Here is a 21,307-nt window from a genome sequence, read left to right as displayed (position 1 = left end):
AAATCTTAGTATGATTCTGTTTTTCAATGTTTCATCTGGATGTATGTTTTCTCATCACCTAACGGCTGGGGAAGAGTCCTAGCCTTAGATCATGCTGCCCCTCCCACCTCTCTCCCAAGACTAGGCCTGATCTGAAGACAGCACCTTGAAGCCATTCTTGACAGATAATCAGTTTCCAAGGCTTTGATATAGTCAAGCTGGCTCCAAAAGACACAAACAGTGGCTATTCCAAGGGGAAGCTAATCTGATTGTCCTTGGTGCCAGGACATTCAAGTCTGTCATGGGTGGCGAGCCCGCAGTCATGTGGCACCAGAGGGGCAGCTGTATCAACAGGCCCACACAGGACTCAGCCAGAGACTGACTTTCAAATAAAAGGGAAGGGAAGAGTGGTGGGCAGTGGACACGGAACCCATCTAACACAGTGCAGAGCTGTTAGCAGGCCTGGGTCAGAGGGGGCTAATCCTATGTGAAGGCCTGAGTTCTTAGAAAGCTCAGGGCTTGCCGCTGTTGTGCAATAGCCGCTGTTAGTCCACCACCCATGAACTGGGCATATCTTGGTGCCCTTCCAGAGCATGATTGGTATATCTTGACACTTTGACCAAGATATCCCCACCCAAGACACGGATAACTGCAATGTCCTTGGGTCAGTTCCTTTATGGGTCTGTACAGGTCTCTCCCCCGGCATCACAAGACCATGTAATAAAAGCATTTTCCAAGTCCACAGCATGTGTGTTCTCTGGGTGACAGGCGAACTCAGAGAATGTTGCTTTCAGAACATCTGGCTGTTGGCGCCGTATAAGCTGATATAGTGGGGCTTTCGGTTCCTTCACCTAATGAACTGGTTTGCTAGGTCCCCATCCACTTATGACCCCAACCTTCCCAGAGACCTGAAGACACACAATAGGGGACCATGGGCTGAAGATGAAGGCAGGAACTCCCTGCAGAGCCAGCTGGGTGCTGGATACTGATATTAGCCAGTATGTAAGTCTGCCTTGTTAGAGACCCCATGCTCAGAGCACCCTGACTGTGAGAAAGCCCACATCTGGCCCGCTAGACCTGTGTGCCCACCACATCCCCATGGCTATGTGCTTCCCTGGTGAGCCCCCATCTTACCCTTCCCACTCCACCAGTCCCCAAACCTTTTTGACCCCACCGTGACCCCTTTCTTTGCCTCTGCTTACCAAGCCTAACTCATCCATCAGGAAGCTAACAAGAATGGATGGGCTTTCAAGGAGACAGGAAGCTAGGGAGAAAAGGCAAGGGTGGGAAAGTCCCCAGAGCTCTGGGTGCCTCTGTGTTTGGGTCCAGAGCACACTTGACTTACCTCTCACAGTGGCCTGACCTCTGGTGTGGAAACTAGCACAGTTGGATAGTTGTCAAGTGTCACGGGGCAGGTTACAAATAGCATGGGGATTAGCAAACCCATCAGACACTCCGTTCAAGGGCAGGGAGAGTTAACAGTTTAATCTCCAGAGCTCCAGGAAGGGTGCTTTATGGCAAAGGAGGGCTGCATGCATATATATGACCAGGAAGGGACAGGGGTGACCCACTACAGGACTTGCTGGGTATAAGCTTCAGTCTACGAGCTAGGCTATCATGTTGAATGGTTAGCATACAAGGTCCCCGGCCTCACTCTTCAGGGACTCCTGGGGGTCCCCATTATCCTCTTGTAGAAAACTACCTGCGAGGTTCTAGGTCCCGGGACTCCCGTCAAGGTCTCAGAGTAGTATAGTAGAAGGGCCACCTGCCCTCGGACTGGCAGTGGCGGCAGAATGGCGGGGGTTGAGGGTGGGGGGCTGCTTGGTCGTGGACTGTGGCCCGACTTTCCCTGTTGCTCTTCCCCGGGGCTCAGGTATTCCTCAGCCGGCCCCTTCCCCCTCCCGGAGCGCTGCACCTAGGCTGCTAAGGGACCAGCTCCTTTCTCAGATGCCCGCCTCCGTGTCGCCACTTCACGCAGCCCCAGCTGGACTCGCTGGCACCCACAACTTGGTGGAGCGTGCCCATCTGCCTCCCCCCCGCCCCCCACGTCGATCCCTCGCTTGCACTGCCAAGTCTTATGGTCCCAGGGCCGCGAAGCTGACCCTAGTTCTGTGCTCCGGAGCGGCGCGCCGGTGCCTCAGGAGGGCAGCGCCCGGTGGCGGCCAGATCCTACCGGCCAGCCCTGCCCTGCCCTGCCCGGCCGCCGCACCCGCGAGCCGGGCTCTGCCTGGCTCTCTGCACACGGAGGAGGCCCGCCCTCCGCGCCCGGACGCGCAGAGAGGGTGTGCGTGGAGCCAGGGGTGTGGCGGAGAGTCCCAGGACCAGCAGCGCAGGTAAGGGGCTCCCCGAAAGGCAGCTGCTCCTGAGTCCCCGCAAAGACATTCTCCTCTCCAGGCCTTGCTTTGCCAACCCTCCAGAGCTTTGGATGAAGAGATGTGCCGTTGATTTGGGTCTGGCTTTTGGAATATGCAAAGGAGCGTTTAGTAGGGCAGATTTGGCTTTGTGAGGAAACTGAGTTTAGAGTAGAAAAAGTTCGGCTTCGTATATAATTTCCCATCTATTTGGTTGTCCCTGGGTGTCCGTGTTTTGAGCGCACCTAAGGGGGCCGCTGAAGCGATCCTCGCCTTAGTTTGGATCAGGGACAAACATGTTCTAGTAGGTGTCCTGGAGTGAAAGAAAGTACAAATCTAGTTCGGTGCTTCTACTGTTTTTGTGTTGGTGTTTGAGAATTTGCCTTAAAACAGGTGAAGCTCAGCGACTGGCTACAAAGCTGAAGACACCAAAAAAACCCAGTGAGTTAAAGCAGCGGTGGGATTATGTGATTGGGGGAAGATGTGTTTTAAATTAGCAGGATGCTTTAAGTCTTCCATCTTAGCATCACCATGAAATGTGGCTTTTGCAAGTTTGAGAGAAATGCATCCTTCACTCCTCTGCGTCTTCTTCTTCTTCTTCTTCTTCTTCTTTTTTTTTTCTCCACTTCCTTCTGATTCTATCACACTCTCCCTGGGAAAAGCACTTCCTAGGACAGCAATGTCACCCATCTCCTTCCATCACCCAAACTCACCTTCCTTACCCACGAGCCTGGCAAGATGATCTTGGTCTTGCAGCTGTGAGCTCCGTCAGAGGATCATGAATGTGAATGGCAGAATATGTTTGAAAGTTTTCTGTGTTTGACTATGTCCTTCCTGACTTTGGATTGTGTTCGTGAGAGCTACAGTGAGGTCTTGTACTCCCATTTACCAGACTGAGGCAAGGTCAATGGTTCAAAGATCAGTGCTGTGTGAACCAGCATGCCCTTTAACCATTGCTTGCGAGGTCAGGTAATAATACTCTTTTGTTTTTGTTTTATTTTGAGACAGGGTCTCTCTATTACGTAGCTCTGGCTGTCTTGGAACTCACTCTGTAGATCAGGCTGGCCTCAAGCTTAGAGATCCTCCTACCACTGTCTCCCATTAATGGTGTGTGCCACCGTGACCTTGTGTCGACTCGTGGAAGGTGCTTTTTCACTTAGTTCCACTTTTGGTTTCCCAGCAAGTTTTGTTAGCCTTCTGTGCTTTGTAACTACTCTCTGTTTACTGTGTCTAGGCCTCTGTGGAAGTAGGTGGCACTGTGGAGGAGGGTGCCTGACGGCCACTTGCCACCTGTCCGCCTACCTGAGGACACTGTCCGCCTTGGCGATGGGGCTAGACGTCACCTGTTGGGTCAGATCCTCTCAGGTCATGCCAGTGTCCTGAAACTGAGCTGCCAGTAGGGGCGGGGTGTCCGGGCAGCCTCGGGGTTTGCTTCTTGAAACCACAAGGATCACATTTTGACAGAATTAAAGTAAAAGTCCACAAACCCACTGTCTTTTCGAACCATCTTTTTGTTTTATCGAAACTGCTGACATTGGATCATGTGCTGAGGGAGCCTTACAATAGAGTGGGAAATGAAAAGTTGCTGGAGTCTTAAACAGGAAGTGGAAAGTTAGTTATTGGACAAAAATTTACCAAGATGCTCAGAGCAGTTCTGACATCATTCTAGGCAGTTGTAGATCAGAAACTATTCCTGTTGCTCTTTCCTTATCTGCCTTTTTTGGGGGGGGGGGCTGGAGGAATGAGTTTGTAGGACTCAGGACAGGAAAAGCCACACCCACACCACCAGTCATTTTATTTATTTTTTAAAAAGATTTTCTTATCTCAGAAGCATGGTAATTGAATTTCCTCTTTTTTTTGATATATTCATGAAATTACACATTTGGGAGTCTTTGAATGCCAGTTCACCTGACTCATAGGCCAAGTCATTGTTCTACAGTAGACCAATGACACGAAGTTCCGCCTCCTGACAGGTCACCCCTCTGTGATTTCTGCAATGGCCAGCAAGAGATCAGAACTGGTCAGACATACCTGTGCTCAAGGTAATTTTGCATTTATTATTGCTTGCAGAGCCTGCAACTGCTGGAGGGAAGGAAACACATTTCTTCACATCAGGGAACAACGAGGAGGCCTTTTCTTTTCTGGCCATGTCTTCTGTAGGAACTGCTGAGCCAGATGGAGACCAGAGGGACCGGCATGTCAGCAAGCTCATTTTCTTCCTCTTTGTCTTCGGTGCAGCTCTGTTGTGTGTTGGGGTCCTGCTCTCCATCTTTGGGTACCAGGCATGCCAATATAAGCCCCTCTCACACTGCAGCATAGTGCTGAAGATTGCTGGGCCTTCGTGTGCAGTGGTGGGCCTTGGGGCTGTGATTCTGGCCCGGTCCCGGGCACGCCTGCATCTACGGGAGCGACAGCGGCAAGGCCTTCAGGACCCTGACCAATCCTTCTTCTGTGGAGAGAGCCGCCAGTTTGCCCAGTGTCTCATCTTTGGGTTCTTGTTTCTGACCAGTGGCATGCTCATTAGCATACTGGGCATTTGGGTGCCAGGATGTGACTCAGATTGGGCACAGGAACCACTGAATGAGACAAACACCGGAGAAGGAGAACCCCAGATCTGTGGCTTCCTTTCTCTGCAGATCATGGGGCCCTTGGTTGTGCTTGTGGGACTGTGTTTCTTTGTGGTGGCCCATGTTAAGAAGAAAAACAACTTGAGTTCAAGCCGAGATACCTCTGAGGTCGAAGGTGGACACGCCCACAGCACGGAGCCTGTCCACATCACTGTAGGTAAGTGTCTGTCATTTGTGCACTTTCTCAAGTCACAGTGGATGTTGCTTTAAGACTTTACTGTGCTTCTCTAGGGCTGGTATAGATTCTTTTTCTCAATTCCTCTGTCTCATACTTGAGCACACAGATATCCTATCACCACCACCACCACCACCACCACCACACACACACACACACACATTGCTGTCCCTGCCTGTGGTATGCCCTGTGGGAATTCTTCTCTCACCAGCAACACTATCATTTAGCAGACGAATTAAGGCAGTGAGTATGGCCCTGACTGGGGACAAAGGTGGCTTTAGAGCCTTCTGTTGTCTTAGGGACCAACCAAGTGATTTCCATCTCCCTGGTCCTTCTCATGCTGGGCTGGAGCATCAGTTTCAGTTCAGGAACACTATTGGGGGTCCCCTCACTGTCTTCAGACACAGAAAGGTTGAGTAATAAGGGCCCCTGAGCTTGAAAGTGTGGAGGTACATAGAAGGGACAAATAGATAAGACACAGCTCATGTTTGGGACATCCTCTGGCCCCTTCACTGGTGATGGGCGAAGGGAATGAGCTCACTGGGTCTCGGGACTCCCGAGGTACCAGGCTTGGAGGGGACGAGCAGATGAGTTTGTAGAATGCACTGTCCTTAACTAGAGCAAACTCTCCAGCTCACTTATTTGTGTCTATAAATGTTTATAGAGACAATGCAAGTCTCATGCTAACTAGTGCTCACAGAGGATCTAATTCTGTGCCAAACACTACTCTAGGGTTAAAGAGCTTACTGTCTGAGATTCAGCCATGCTTAGCATGACCCATCAAGGCAGACTTACCATCTCCACGTGAGATGGAAAGAAAGAGAGGCCCGAGGTTACAAATGAGCAAGAGGCAGGGAGCAGCTAGCCAGATGAACAGCCGCACGCAGCCTAGCTCGTGCGGAGAGCCCTCCCCAGCATTCACCGATGGGATTCTGTTTCACTAGCCACGGAAGTGCTCTTAGAAGGTGCCTTGGGAGATACAAGGAGACATGTTCTTGGACCTGTGAGCGTGCATCAGGAGGCCTGTTTTCGGTGAAAGCACGTTATCAGATGCCCAGTGGGCTTACTTTACAGCCCATTGCACTGCAGTATAGAGTTAAAGGGAATATTCAGTTCCAGTTCCTAGACTTACTATGATCTTTTTTAAAAATAAGATTTATTCATTCATTTATTGCTTTTGCTTGCTTGCTTGTTTGTTTGTGACACAGTCTCACTCTGCAGCTCTGGGTGGCCCAGAACTCACTTTGTAGACCAGGTTGACCTCAACTTCACAGAGATCCGCCTGCCTCTGCCTCCTGAATGCTGGGATTAAAGGCGCGTGCCACTAACTACTCCCAGCTAAGATGTATTTTATTTTTAAGTAAGTGTGTGTGTGTTTAGGGACATGCGCACACGAGTAGGGGTTCCTGAGGCCAGAAGAGGGTGACTCCCCTAGAACTGGAGTTTTAAGCAGTTGTGAGCAGCTGCCTGATGCTGGTGCTGAGAACTAACCTTGGAGCCTCGGAAAGAGCAGTATGTGCTCCTAACCCATTGAGCCATCTCTGCAGCCACCCCCTAGCTAACAACTAGATGAATTCAAAGAGAATCTCTCCTCAGTATGTCAGGTTTCCATCAATGATGAATCGGTTAGGGTCCTTGTAGGAAAGCAGGGTTTCCTACAGAGGTCATTCATTTTCTGGGCATCTCTGTGGCCTCTGGGGAGTGGCTGAGGCTGGCCAGGCACAGAGAGCACCAGTTGGAAGTGTTTCTTCATCAGGCAAATAAATGCTCTTAGCTGGTGATAGACATGAAGGGACCTTCCCCAGGTGCTGGAGGCTGGAGAGTTTGCTTAAACACTGGACACAAGTGGCCACTTCCTGTCCTTTCTGTCCTTCATGGCAGGTGCCGTTAAGCTGCAGCTGACAGCTGTAGGAGCTGAGGCCAGAGAAGTCTGAGTTTGCTCGGGGCCGTGCTGGCTTGGTCGCCAGCAAATGAGTGGGGCCAGCTTATCAGAGTCCTTCCTTCCCAAATCCTGTGTTAGAAGTGCTTTTCCCTGTCTGGAACATGCTGGGTTGCAGTGGCAGTGCCGTGAGCTGGAATTCTAAGGGATTGGAATTCGGGGACAAATTGGAGCTTGTTTCTGGTCTCTTGTCCCTTTTCCGTGGAAGACAGGGGCTCTGTTCAGAATGAGCAGATACAAGCCCAAACTTTCTTTTAGTTTGATCGTGCCTGTGCAGCCAGGGTGAAGGAGGGGCGTGGCACATTGCCATGGGTACCGTATTTGAGCAACCTCTGCACTTTATCTAGCAGCTGGCTTCTGATGAATTAAGACTCTCACGAGAAAGCAAGAAGAACTTTCTCAGCAGAAGACACCTCTAGGAATCTGCCAGAGTGTGCTATTTTGCCTTACACAGACGCTTTAGTTGAGTCGTGCTTGTTAGAGGCCAAGCCTATATTGCCTTGGGAGAACTCAGGGCTCTGAATTATAGGCCGGCTTATTTTAAAATGTGGTGACCTGTGTGAACCACAAAATGTACTAGTTTAGGGCCAAGTTCTAATCCCACATATTTTAATTCCAGCATTCAAGAGGCGGGGGTGGGGGTGGGGGTGGGGGTTGGATCTCTGTGAGTCTGAGATCAGCTTGGTCTACACAGCAAGTTCTAGGTCAGCCAGGGCTATGTAGTGAGACCCTGTCTCAAACAAAACAACACAAAATGTACTCATTTAACTTTTTAATTTGCATGCATGTTTGTGTTCAGTGAGTCTACATGCACCTGCACCTACACACATGTGTGTGCACATGTGGGCTAGAAGTTGATGTTGGGTATCTTTGTTAGTCACTATGTACCGTATTTTTTAAGAGGATTCCAGCTGTGACCAAAGATTTGCTGATTTCACTAGGCTGCCTAGCCACAAACCCCCAGAATCCTCCCACTTACTGCCCCAGAGCTGGAATTACAGACACACACCATCTGCCCAGGGTCTTACCTGGGTGTAGGGATTGACTTGAACTCAGCTCCTCCTGCTTCTGACGCTAGTACTTTACTGACTGAGCCATCCCCGTTCTTTCACCCACCCAGCTCTATTTTAACTGTTCAATACAATACTGTCTTATACCTTTAATCCCAGTACTCAGGATGCAGAGGCAGGTGGATCTCAGAGTTTGGGACTAGCCTGGTCTATAAGATAGCCAAGGCTTCACAAAGAAACCCTGTCTCGGAAAAACAAAAACAAACCAAAACAACAAAAAATGACAATGTAATATTATCAAATACAGTCAAAATATTGCAACACTATCACCAGCATCAGCTTCCAGAACTTTCCCATCACCCCGAACAGAAACACCTGTTAGACAGCATCCCCTCCCAACCCAGCCTGTTTTACTTGACATGGAACTGTCGCAGGTCCACTTCTCCATCCCCGCGCACTCAAGGGTGTTTCGGCCTTTTATGGGGGAGGCCAGATGGACGTCATTAAATGTGTTTGACTTTGTTTTCTAATTTGTGGCTGTGTGTTTCCACAGGTGACTCAGTGATAATCTTCCCGCCCCCTCCACCACCTTACTTTCCTGAGTCTTCAGCAGCGGCTCCATCCCCTGGGGCTAACAGCCTGCACCAGATTGAAAACCCACCTTCCTATTCCAGCCTTTTTAACTACGGGTAAGAAGTCCCTTTGACTGTCACCAATCGGCGTGTGTAGTCATTCCAGGCCTAGGCCTGAATCCAGGCCAGTGTCACTTTTAAGGCTTGGGTGTATCTGGTGGCATGTTTGAGATCCCGCCTCGCTGCTCACACTCAGCCGGGAAACCTTGGGCACTGGAGGCTGAGTGACGAGCAGTTGCTAGGAAACCTCTGAGCATCTTTATCATTCCTGTAGCTACCCATCTGTGCACTGTCCCCTGGGAGCTGCAACGAGGGCTGCAGGCCGCTGCTCTGTGAGCTTTGATGCTTCCAACGGCAGAGAGGTCCAGGGCCCCAGAGGACCTTCAACATGTCCAGAAGGATCTTAGTAGTCTAATGGAGAATGCCTTGACCTGGCCCAGCTGGACCCCTTCTTCCTCTGGGCCTCAGAGCTTTGAAGAACACTGAAGAGAGATAGATGCTACCCAGAGACAGGGCTTCTCTGTGTAGCCCTGGCTATCTTAAAAGATAGACTCTAGGGACTTGGTGCCCATAGCTGCCATCACTCAATAGCTCCCAGAGGATCGAAGAGAACCTCACCATTCATATAGAGTGGGTGTTCAGCCTGGTGAAGGGACCAGAGGATATGAACTCTTCCTCAAGGTACTAGAAGAGCAGGAAGCTTCCCTGTTTGCCTCAAAATTAGAGGGAGAGATCCTCTAATTAGAGGGGGGAGGGGGTGGGCAGAGGACAGAGCAGGCTCGTGAGTGTCACATAGAGAGTTGGGGACCAGGGTGTTAAATGCACATGTTGGTGTAGCTTGACAAAGACTAGACAATTGCGGACAGACATCTAATAATGAATGCTATATTTCTTTTCCTCCGATGATTAAACTTCCCCAAACCTAAAACCAATGTCTAGAGGCTTCAGATAAGTCCCTGTTGCAGCTGCTGTAGTGTAGTGTACCTCTGGTCTGGCTTTGCTTACGTTATTTTCTGATTTTCATGGTCACCCTAGGTGGGAGGTACTGCCATCAACAGAATATTATAAAGTAACAGAGGTTCAGGAGGGGTGAATTGTGTATCTAAGACAGCCCACTAAGACGGCAGCAGAGTGGAATTGAAACTTTAGTCCCCCACAGTGGGAGCCTCTCCAGTGACCAGTGTTCCCATCAAGGTTTTTGGTTTAGGGTTTTAATTCTCTGTTTGCATATGTTCACATATCTTATTGTATTCCCCTTAGAAGACAGTGACTGTGTGTTCCCCGGTGCTGGCACATATGATGTGCGAGCCTTTCCATGTAGAGCCTTTCCACTGACAAAGGCAGCGACAACAGGAATCAGGCTGTCTTAAGGTTCCAGCCAGTTCTAAGAAAAATAAGGGATAAGGGGCTGGCAAGATGCTCAGTGGGCCCAAGGGTTTGCTGCCAAGCCAACGACCTGAGTTCAATCCTGGGGACCTACATGGTAGAAGAACCAACTCTTGAAAACTGTCCTCTAACCTCTACACATGCCCATGATACACTCCCACCCCCACACCACGTCTCACACAGATTTTTGAAAAGAAAAAATACGGGGAAAGGAAGGACAGCAGATTTAAAAAACAGAACAGGCAGGTGTGGAGGCGCACGCCTTTAATCCCAGCACTTGGGAGGCAGAGGTGGGCAGATGTCTGTGAGTTCTAGGCCAGCTGGGACTACTACATAAAGAGAACCTGTCTCAATGACAGCAGCAACAACAAAGTAATATACAGGAGACAGCTCCTCAGCCTGGGAGACTCAGCTCCTGGGACACTCAGAAAAGCCCAGTGCTTAGGGGCTGACACATTTTCATCAGGTCCCCTCATGATCTTGCTCTCTCTCTTTCCAGCAGGACCCCAACTCCTGAGAACCAGGGAGCAGCCTCTGAGAGAGAACAGGAGCTCATATACACCATTTCTGGGCAGGGTTCATCCTCGGAGAGATCATACACTGGACATCTTCCTCTGGACCTGCCCCCTAGATATGAAGAAAAAGAAACTGCCCCAGCCACACCCTTGGGTGCCCCTTCTGATGCATCCCCGCCATGAGCTATGGACTCAAGCACAGTTTTATATATATCATGGATTACTATTTTATTTAATTTGTTTTTTTTAATAAAACATACATACCATTGGCTGTGTTCCCATTTTTCTGCTTTAGCATCAAAATGAAGTGAGCAGTGTTTCGGGTTAGACCCTGTTGTCTGTGCTTCAGACCACAAGGGAGGTAGGGCATGATCCTGCCAGGCACCATCAGGATTTGCCTATTGAGACCTACAATGCCGGGAGCTGCTGGCCTTGTTTGTACCGGTGGATAAGGAACCTGAGGCTCAGAGAAGCTAATGGATGCCTTCAAGGTCGCAGGACTTCTAACAAAGAAGCTGTGAATGTGTATGTGTGTATGTGTATGCATATGTGTGTGCATATGTGTGTGCATATGTGTGTGCATATGTGTGTGCATATGTGTGTGTGCATATGTATGTGTGTATCTGTGTATGTGTATATGTGTTTATGTGTGTGTATGTGTGTATATGTGTGTGCATATGTGTGTATGTGTATATGTATTTATATGTATGTGTATATGTGTTTATGTGTGTATTTATGTATATGTATGTTTCTGTGTATATGTATGTGTGTGTATGTGTATATGTGTTTATGTGTGTGTGTGCATATGTGTGTGTATGTGTACATGTGCTTATGTGTATGTATGTATGTATGTATGTGTATATGTGTTTATGTGTGTATGTATATGTATGTTTCTGTATGTATGTGTGTGTATGTGTATATGTGCTTATATGTGTGTATGTGTGTATATGTGTGTGCATATGTGTGTATGTGTATATGTATTTATGTGTATGTATGTATGTATATATGTGTTTATGTGTGTATTTATGTATATGCATGTTTCTGTGTGTATGTATGTGTGTGTATGTGTATATGTGCTTATATGTGTATGTGTGTATATGTGTGTGCATATGTGTGTATGTGTATATGTATTTATGTGTATGTATGTATATATGTGTTTATGTGTGTATTTATGTATATGCATGTTTCTGTGTGTATGTATGTGTATGTGTATATGTGTTTATGTGTGTGTGTGTGTGTGTGTGTATACATCTCCTCCTTCTCAGCCCTTCCCTCTCCCTTTTTCCCTTTTCCCATACCCTCTCTCTGCTTTAGGAGCCTCAAGGCCTCATAGTACACTGAAGCCTCTGAATTAACCGGCATGTGATTTCCTTGGAGGCTCTGTTCTGCTCTATTTTCGAGACAGGATTTTGCTGTTGCCCAGGCTAGCTTTGAACTTGTGCTTCTCATGCCTTCAGAGTTCTGGGATTATATCCCCCCCCCCATCCCCACCACACCCCCCCATCTCTGTGCCTTCTCCATAAACTACAAACCCTGCAAGCCTTGGTGTGATCTAGCAGCCAAGTGTCTGATGATTGAGGGCAGGGGTGTGGGCCTGGGTAGTTTGTCTGCTGTACTGATTGGGTCACCAGTGAATTGCCACTGTGATAAATCAGGGTGGCTTTTTGGGCCAAAAGTTGTAATCTGTTTTCAAATCGGGCATTTATTGGATGGAACTGCTCTTGAAGTCTGTGCCTTTTTTTTTTCCTCCTGTAAAGTTAATTATTCACATTTTAAAATTAGAACAAAGCACACATTATCGTCACTTCCTTCTGTGGTTATTTGTTTAAAATGGCCAAGCTGAGACTTCTAGGTAGAATTGCTCAAGTTACGAGTCTTCATTTATAACCCAGAGCCTGTTTAATGACTCAAAGTTGGATTTTGTGACTGAGGGCTTTGTTTTTATGTGGTTGTAAAGCTAAGCAAACGGTTAGGAATGGTCAGGAGTAAGTGTGACCTTGTGGTCATGGAGGTTTGTTCTAACCCGTCAGCTCTGTGGTCTTCAGGAGCTTGGGGAGTGGAGCCAGAGGCTATGGCCTCCCAGCAGAGGCCTGGCCTTCTGTGAGCATGCTACTGCAGAACTTGGATGGCTGGAGGGAGAGTTGGGCTGGAGCATGTCACAGACACATGGACAAGTGGCTGAGGTGACTATCTAACATATCAAAGTGGACCTGGCTGCCCGGTTCTCCCAGCATTCCAGTCCCTACCAGTTACAGCGATGGCCAGCATATCCCGCTCTCTACCCTGAACTCTCCAGCCCAGGGGCTAGGTGCTCCCCAGAGGCTCCTCCCGACAGCCCAGGGGCAGGGTGCTCCCCAGAGGCTCCTCCCGACAGCCCAGGGGCAGGGTGCTCCCCAGAGGCTCCTCCCTACATAATCCTGCCATTCTGATTACCTACCCATCTGTCTACCCTTTACCCTCCTGGCTCTTCCTTCCCCACGCCCAGACCCCACAGACTGGCTCAGCCTCATCTTCACTCTGGACTTTCCCCAGTGTCCCTGCCTCTGACTATTATCTCCCTTTTATCCACAATAAGCCTTTACCTCCTCCATACCTAGGAGCAGCCCCATCCTTCCTGTTTTATTTCTGTTTTTCATTCATCAGAAGGAACCATCTTGTGGTAGTGGTGACGATGACGATGATGATGATGGTGGTGGTGACGATGATGATGGTGGTGGTGGTGATGGTGATGGTGATGATTTATTTCTGGTGCTATGGATTGAACCCTGTGTCTGGTACATGGTATGAAAGTGCTCTATGAATCACATGCCAAGCCTAAGTGAGCCATTTTAAACTGAAAACTCATTAGCATTTAGTCCACGTCCCACACTCTATTCACCACTTCCTTCCCCTGCAACAAAGGCTCATGTTCATGAAGCAATCATTCCCTACTTCCCCTTCTATATCCTCACTCCCAGCTCCTCACAACTCCCTATCTGCTTTCTGCCACTCTGGATTTATCAGCTTTGGATATTTCATACAAGTAGAATCATACAATACAACCTTTCATGCTGGACTTCTTTCATTTAGAACCTTTTGAGGGTCATCCATGTGATAGCATATATCACCACTTCATTCCTTTTTTATGGTCAAGTAATATTTCACCGTATAGATATACCACAGTATATCTATCCATTTATCTGCTGACATACCACTTCATCCTACTACTAGCAAGGTATGAGAGTCCAAGGTTTTCTATATCCTCACCAACACTTGTTTTCCTTTTTAAAAAATAGACGGTAACTTTCCAACCTGACTGTTGCAGTGAGTTTTGGCTGCACCGCTTTGCGTTCCTGGCTGGTTGCACATGTACACCCGCCCAGAAACTATCTGGAATCCATGAATGGAAAACACACACACACACACACACACACACACACACACACGGCAGTTAATTTTAAAATACCTTGGCTACCTCAAAGGTTGGTGTTCAAGAACACATAGAAAAGTACTCATCCCTTTGAACAGACTCATTCTAGCTCCTAACCTTCCCCTGCCATTGTAGGTCCAATGGTCATTTCCCTGAAAACTCACATGGCTAGTTGGCTTTATCTCCTGCCACTACTGCATCGGCTTCTGCCCGAGTCTCCCAATTCTCCCTGTATCTTACCCATGAAGCTCTCAGTGTCCCACCCCATGCCCACCCATTGGCCACTGACATCTTTATTGATAGATCAAAAGCCAATTGGGGACCAGGACCTTCAGCATCTGGATGCACAGGTTCAAAGCATTAGCACCAATCTTCAACACATGACACACAGCAGTAACACATGAACGCAGTAGTAACACCTGACACACAGTAACACATGACACACAGTAGTCTTTCACGGTAGCTTTGATTGGCATTTCCCTAATTGAGGAATGTGATGTCTGATTTCAGTTGTCAACTTGGCAGGATCAGGAGTCACCTGGGAAGGGAGTCTCAATAGTGGCTTATCTAGGTTAGCTTGGCCTGTGGGCATGTCTGTTCGGTTAGAAAACTCACCCTGATTATGCATAGTATCAGTTCCTGGACTGGGCTATGAATGGAATGAAAAGGAGAGTAAACTGAGCTCTGGGCACTGGCTCTGTGCTGACTGGAGATGACCAGCATTTACTGCCTCCTGGGCTTGAGGGAGTCTTGCTCCACAGTAACAGAGTGCAACTGAGCCAGGCAAGGTGTGGTGGGGTAGGAATATCTGCAAAGAGACCCCAGAAGGCCATTGTGTGAAGCTCTGAGGTGAAGCCTGTGTAGATAGGGACTCCAGGATGTCAGGGGTGCCAGTGGCATGGCACATCTGCTGAAGAGCCCAAGAGAGGCTGTGTGCTGCAGGCCACAGAGCTGGAGGGGAGGGATGTACCAGGGACATTTTAGAGCTAGAATGAGTCTGTTCAAAGGGATGAGTACTTTTCTATGTGTTCTTGAACACCAAGCATTGCTAGCCGCACACGCTCACTCTGTTCTACGGTTTGCCTTCCAAACTCCAGCAGGAGTTTACTTCAGTAAGTCATGGGTTAATGGCATTAGGAGGTAAAGACTTGGGCTGGCAAGATGGATCAATGGGTAAAGGGGGTTTGCAGCTGGGTTAGGACCTGAATCCAATCCCCTGATCTACATGGTAGAGGTAGAAAGCCAGCCCCTAGGGGCTGTCCTCCGACTTCCACTCACATGCAGGAGAGAACCTGTGCAAACCTGTCAATCAATCAATCAATCAATCAATAAATGTGCGTGTGTGATATTTATATATTTATTTCAGAGTAGAAACTTACTCTAACTTCACAATGTGTGGAGGAGCAGGCCATCGGGATGGATTCCCCATGATTGGATTTTGGTGGCTTTCTTAGAGGGACACAGAACAAAACTAGACACACAGAGAAAGGCAACCCCGGTCATGATGAAATCAGCAGGGGCCCTCACTAGAGCCTGTGCTATGCTTAGTCTCCCAGACTGTGAGCTAAATGAACTTCTTTTCCTTTTAAGGTAGCCTGCCTCTGGGATTCTGTTATAGAGTGAAAACTGACTGACACACAGATCTTACTCCAGACTCTGTGCTTATGATGCTGGGAGGTCACATTACAAAAAAATTACAACGAGGTCTGAAAATTCAGGTGGGGTGACCCTCTCATGGTGGAAAGTGTCACCATGCTGCCTCTGTAGAAACCTCTTGTGAGGTCCTTGCCTTAACCTGGGACTGCTGAAGTGGACCCCCAGGCCACCAAGCCTGCTGAAGTCAAAATAAGTTTTATGTAGTAATTCTTTTTGGTATTTCAACACCTGAGTGAGGAAGAAGGGGAGAAGCCAGGGGAAGCAGGAGCTCAGAGGGTGAGGGAGGGCCAGGCAAGTACACGCTCAGTCTCTACTCTGGCATTTGGAGTGGGGTGGTGAGAGGGTCCAGAAGTGCTGTGGTGGCCCCTTGATGTCCCCCTGTGGGTGTGACCTAGCTGTGTGGTTGTAGTACAGGGGGCTCAGGCCATGGGGACCTCTCTCCTCTGAGGCGACTGTCATTCTAGAGTGGACCTCAGACAGGGAGAACAGGAGTCAGAGTTCTCTTCGCACTAAAGCAGAAGCAGCCTGCACAGTTGTGTCGCCAGCTTCCAGGAAGACAAGAGCCACCTGGAGTAGCTGCTGGATGTGCAGAGTCCCTCTATCCAGTGAGTGCAAGCCATGCTTGTCAGCTAAGACATGCTGGAGACAGAGCTTCTTAGGAGCAGCAGAGACCACAAACATCTGGAGAACCTCCTCCTGCTTCCCCGACTTCTGAGGAGTCCTGCTTACACTTCCCAGATGTTGGTATTCTGTCTGGACTTCACCCCCACAGATACCTGGCAGTAGCCAGGTATGCTCCTCCCCACAGTTACCTGGCAACAGCCAGGTAGGCCTGACCCACTATAAAAGGGGTTGCTTGTCCCCCCACTCTTGCCTCTCTTTTGCCCCTTGTCCCCTTGCTCCCCCTCTCTCCCCATTCCCCCCCCACCCCCATGGCCATGGCCGGCCTCTACTTCTCTACTCTCTCCTTCTCTCTGCCTTTCTCTGTCTCTACTACTCTCTTAACTTCCTTCCCCATGCTGTGAATAAACTCTATTCTATACTATACTGGTCTCTCAGGGGGAAGGGATACCTTGGCATGGGCCCTCCGAGGCACCCCCTTCCCCCCACCCCACCAGAACATATCTCAATAGTTCTTTCTCTTTTTATGATCACAACACCAGCTGGTACTGAGGAACCTTGAGGGGAGGTCTGTGGGGTCAGAGCTAGTCCCTAGTGTTGTTGCAGGTGTCTCACTCTCCTTGTTTCAGCCTCCCAGGTAGGAAATCCTGGGCTCCTCTAGATGTGGTTTCGTCTCTCTGTGTCTCTTATGAGGCCAAGAGCTGGTCCAGCGGGCTTGTCAGGGCAGAGATGGAGAACACCACTGGATTCAAATGAAAACAGCTTAAGGTTGCCCAAGTAGGACTCACCATGGAAAGGTCCCAGGCAGGGTTTCTTCTGGCCAGTCCCTGCCAACCCCTGGTGAATCAGGGAGATGAGTTTTCCCAAGAAACTGGGCTGGGCTTTGCTAGCTACGCCCTGATTCTGGCCTCCCATACAGGGGCAGCGAGCAGGGTGAAGTCATGAAGCACAGTGTGGAGGCGGTGGGCAGGAAGAGGTGAGCTGACTTCGAGGGGAACCATGCATGGTTGCCTAGAAGCCCTCCTGGGATTGATCTTGCATACTTGACATTCCTGGAGTATCAAGCATGCTGCCACCAGCCCAGAGTCCCCTGGGAGGAGCAATGTGGAGGAAGAGAATGGAGGAAGGATGAAGCTTTTCCTAATTAGGAATGCTTACACACACACACACACTCTCTCTCTCTCTCTCTGTGTGTGTGTGTGTGTGTGTGTGTGTGTGAGAGAGAGAGAGAGAGAGAGAGAGAGAGAGAGAGAGAGAGAGAGAGAGAGATTGATTTTCTGGCTAGATGCAACTTGAGTGGTTTGGCTCTTTACTGTGATCTCCAGCCCACACCAGAGCTTGCCACCCAGGCTGAGGTGGGGCCACCCATAGCATGTGGTGTGGGAGTGTTACTATGACCCCTAGGAGGAAGGTGACAGACAAAACACTGGGCTGGTCCTAAGTACTGGACTGTGGGAGGCTTAGAAATCCATGATGGCGGATGAGCTCCCTCAGCTGCCCTGTGCCATGCCAACATACTCACAGGACAGTTCCTTAAGGGCTTTGAACTTACCACCTAGTCTGCCTACAGGCATCAGCTGAGGCATGTAGCATATTAGGGGTTTTCGCCAAGGGGGAGGGTGTCTCTTTTCTGGAGAAACAGGTGAGGGACCAGGATGGTGTCTAGGGTTTTCCCAGGCCAGACTGTGCATGGCTGATTCTCTCTCAAACTTAGCATCTTCCTGCATCTTCAGACCCTGCCCAGGCAGTAGGGCTTTCCTTCAGGAGCTGCTGTGGTGAAGGGCTCTTCAGTCAGGCCCAAGGGTGCTAAGTCACCTTGCGGGAGTCTGTTTCTTACGCCTGAAGTCTCCTTTCCCCCTTTGAGTCTGAGGACAGTAGAGTTGCAGGGACCATCCTGCTGCTGTAGTGGCCCTTGCTGTCCAGGGATTTTGACCCAGGCAGCCTCCTCTCATGGCATGAACACTCTGCTGAGATGCAGCCTGCTTCCATGGTATGGACATGCTGCTCTGAGGTGCTACAAAGCCTCTTGTTGAGCTCTGTGCGTTTCCCTCCTGTGCTGGGATGGTCCAGGCATGTAGTTTCGATCACAGCTTCCTGAATCACTCGGAGACCAGGTCCTCACTGCTCTGCAAGTCGTAAGTTTGTGTGAGCAGACAATCACACCTCTCCCATCAGGCATCATCTGTGTGCGGCACCGCTTGGTCTTGGAAAGGAAGGAGGATCACAGCCCAGGTTTGTAAGAGGCTCCCTCATCTCTTTCCAGAGCAGGTTACTGACTTTAGGAAACTTTCTCTCTGGAATCCTGTCAGGCTGGACGGAGCTAGAACACAGTGAGGGGGAACGTGGACATCGTGGCCTCAAAGGCAAGTTTCAGGTTCAGTGTGAGGCTTAAGACAAGCCTGCCAAGGACACCTTTGTTCCTGGGCAGGTCCTTTGGAGTCCCTGGCCTGGGAAGAGAGTTCTTTGCTATACTAGTAACACCCTCTGGAAATGTCTCGAGCACCCACTGCTGGTGGGAAAAACCAGGAGCCAGAATCCACTATGATCCCAGCCTGTGGCCCCTCCTGCAGGACAGAAGCGATGGCCGGTGGCTGTGGAGGACGGTGTGAGAAGGAAAACCTTCTGGAAAGCTGTAGTTAGCTGAGAGATGCTCAGTGACAGATAGTCAAAGATGGATTCACAAGGGTCCTGGCCAGGCTGCCCACAGAGAAGCAGGGAAGGTCGGTGGGTAGAGCCCTTCCCTTCATTGGGGTTTCTCTGTGCTTTGTGGGGATGCGCTTGTTGCAGGGAAATAATTAAAAAAATAACTGGACTGGCAGGCTTCCAGCACAACCGCCAGCAACCAGTGGACCACGTGGCTCTGGCCGGGTGATCTCAACTCAGGGGTCTTTCTGGCCGGTGCTCCCAAGTTCCTAGGCGAATTGTTGCCACGCCAGCCCCACCACAATGATCATCCACCCATCAACCCAGTAGAAACAAAACTCTTGAAGCTTATAATTAATTAAACAGATTTACTTATCAATAAATTCTCAATTTATAAAATGCCAATACAATAATTTCAGAACCAATTGATAATGATAAAAGCTGCCCACCTAGATTAGACAAATATCTCAATTATTCTATTCTTTAGGATACCATAACTACCTGTGGCTATTTAAAGCCTGGTTCAGGTTCTTCTTGCTGTCCGTCCACTTCCGTCTAGGCTGCCCTCCCTCTCCCTGAGACACTCTCTGTCCCTGTAACTCTTAGTACTGCCTCCCTTTCCCTGTCCAATCACAGGCCTCCTGTTGCCCTAATATTTTAGAGTGAGTGGAGAGGGAAAATCCTGTCACACTGGCTAGCAGGCAGGATAAGGAGGAAAGTATATTCAGTTTTAAGTATTTTCCCTGTTTAGCTCTGTTCCCCATTTTTAAATAGGGTTATTTGGTTCTCTGGAGTCTAATTTTTTGAGTTCTTTGTATATATTGGATATTAGCCCTCTATTGGAGGTAGGTCCGGTAAATATCTTTTTCCAATCTGTTGGTTGCCGTTTTGTCCTATTGACAGTGTCCTTTGCAATTTTATGAAGTCCCATTTGTCGATTGTTGATCTTAGAGCATAAACCATTGGTGTTCTGTTTGGGAAGTTTTCCCCTGTGCCCATGTGTTTGAGGCTCTTCCCCACTTTCTCTTCTATTAGTTTCCGTGTATCTGGTTTTATGTGGAGGTCCTTGATCCACTTGGACTTGAGCTTTGTACAAGGAGATGAGAATGAATCAATTTGCATTCTTCTACTTGTTGACCTCCAGTTGAACCAGCACCATTTGTTGAAAATGCTGTCTTTTTTCCACTTGATAGTTTTAGCTCTTTTGTCAAAGATCAAGTGATTGTACGTGTGTGGGTTCATTTGTGAGTCTTCAATTCTATTATAATGATCTACCTGTCACTGTGCCAGGACCAGGCAGTTTTTATCACAATTGCTCTGTAGTACAGCTTGAGGTCAGAGATGCTTATTTCACCAGAGGTTCTTTTATTGTTGAGAATAGTTTTTGCTATCCTAGGTTTTTTGTTATTCCAGATGAATTTGAGAATTGCTCTTTCTAACTCTATGAAAAATTAAGTTGGAATTTTGATAGGGATTGCATTGAATCTATAGATTGCTTTCAGCAAAATAGCCATTTTTACTATATTAACCCTGCCAATCCATGAGCATGGGAGATCTTTCTATCTTCTGAGGTCTTCTTCAACTTCTTTCTTCAGAGACTTGAAGTTCTCGTCATCCATATCTTTCACTTACTTGGTTAGAATCACACCAAGATACTTTTTATTGTTTGTGGCTATTGTGAAGGGTGTCGTTTCCTTAATTTCTTTCTCAGCCTGTTTATTCTTTGTGTAGAGGAAGGCCACTGATTTTTTTTAAAGTTAATTTTATATTCAGTCACTTTGCTGAAGTTGTCTTTGTTTATCAGGTTTAGGAGTTCTCTGGTGGAGTTTTTGGGGTCACTTAAGTATATTATCATATCATCTGCAAATAGTGATATTTTGACTTCTTCCTTTCCAATTTATATCCCTTTGACCTCCTTTTGTTGTCTAATTGCGCTGGCTAGAACTTCAAGTACTATATTGAATAGATAGGGAGAGAGTGGGCAGCTTTGTCTTGTCCCTGATTTTAGTGGGATTGCTTCAAGTTTCTCTCCATTTAGTTTGATGTTGTCTACTGGTTTGCTGTATATTGCTTTAACTATGTTTAGATATGGGCCTTGAATTCCTGATCTTTCCAAGACTTTTGTCAAATACCTTTTCAGCATCTAATGAAATGATCATGTGGTTTTTTTCTTTGAGTTTGTTTATCTAGTGGATTTCATTGATGGATTTCCATATATTGACACATAGTATTACCTGAGGACCCAGCTATACCACTCCGGTATATACCCAAAAGATGCTCCAACATATAACAAGGACACATGCTCCATTATGTTCATAGCAGCATTATTTATAATAGCCAGAAGCTGGAAGGAACCAGATATTC

At 48.3% G+C, this 21,307-nt stretch overlaps 1 protein-coding gene across 5 annotated transcripts; it reads left to right on the top strand.

The window, feature by feature from the left end:
* Positions 1-1,463: 1,463 nt before the first annotated feature.
* Positions 1,464-10,882, top strand: Tmem171 (transmembrane protein 171). Of its 5 annotated transcripts, none has more exons than XM_011244677.3 (5): positions 1,464-1,565; positions 1,853-2,312; positions 4,401-5,114; positions 8,635-8,770; positions 10,599-10,882. In XM_011244677.3, exons 3-5 carry the CDS (start codon positions 4,478-4,480, stop codon positions 10,795-10,797), a joined length of 972 nt encoding a protein of 323 aa, XP_011242979.1. In that variant the 5' UTR covers positions 1,464-1,565; positions 1,853-2,312; positions 4,401-4,477; the 3' UTR covers positions 10,798-10,882. The 5 variants fall into 5 exon arrangements, with proteins under 5 accessions (XP_011242979.1, XP_011242978.1, XP_011242980.1 ...); XM_011244676.1 differs by having other exon boundaries at positions 1,554-1,606; NM_001373965.1 differs by lacking the exon at positions 1,464-1,565 and having other exon boundaries at positions 2,276-2,312; positions 10,599-10,880.
* The last annotated feature ends 10,425 nt before the right edge of the window (positions 10,883-21,307 follow it).

The sequence above is a fragment of the Mus musculus genome, chromosome 13, assembly GCF_000001635.26.
Source record: "Mus musculus strain C57BL/6J chromosome 13, GRCm38.p6 C57BL/6J".
In the NCBI taxonomy this organism is placed as follows: Eukaryota; Metazoa; Chordata; class Mammalia; order Rodentia; family Muridae; genus Mus; species Mus musculus.
Note: the sequence above shows the minus strand (reverse complement) of the source record. Positions and strands in the feature narration are given on the sequence as shown.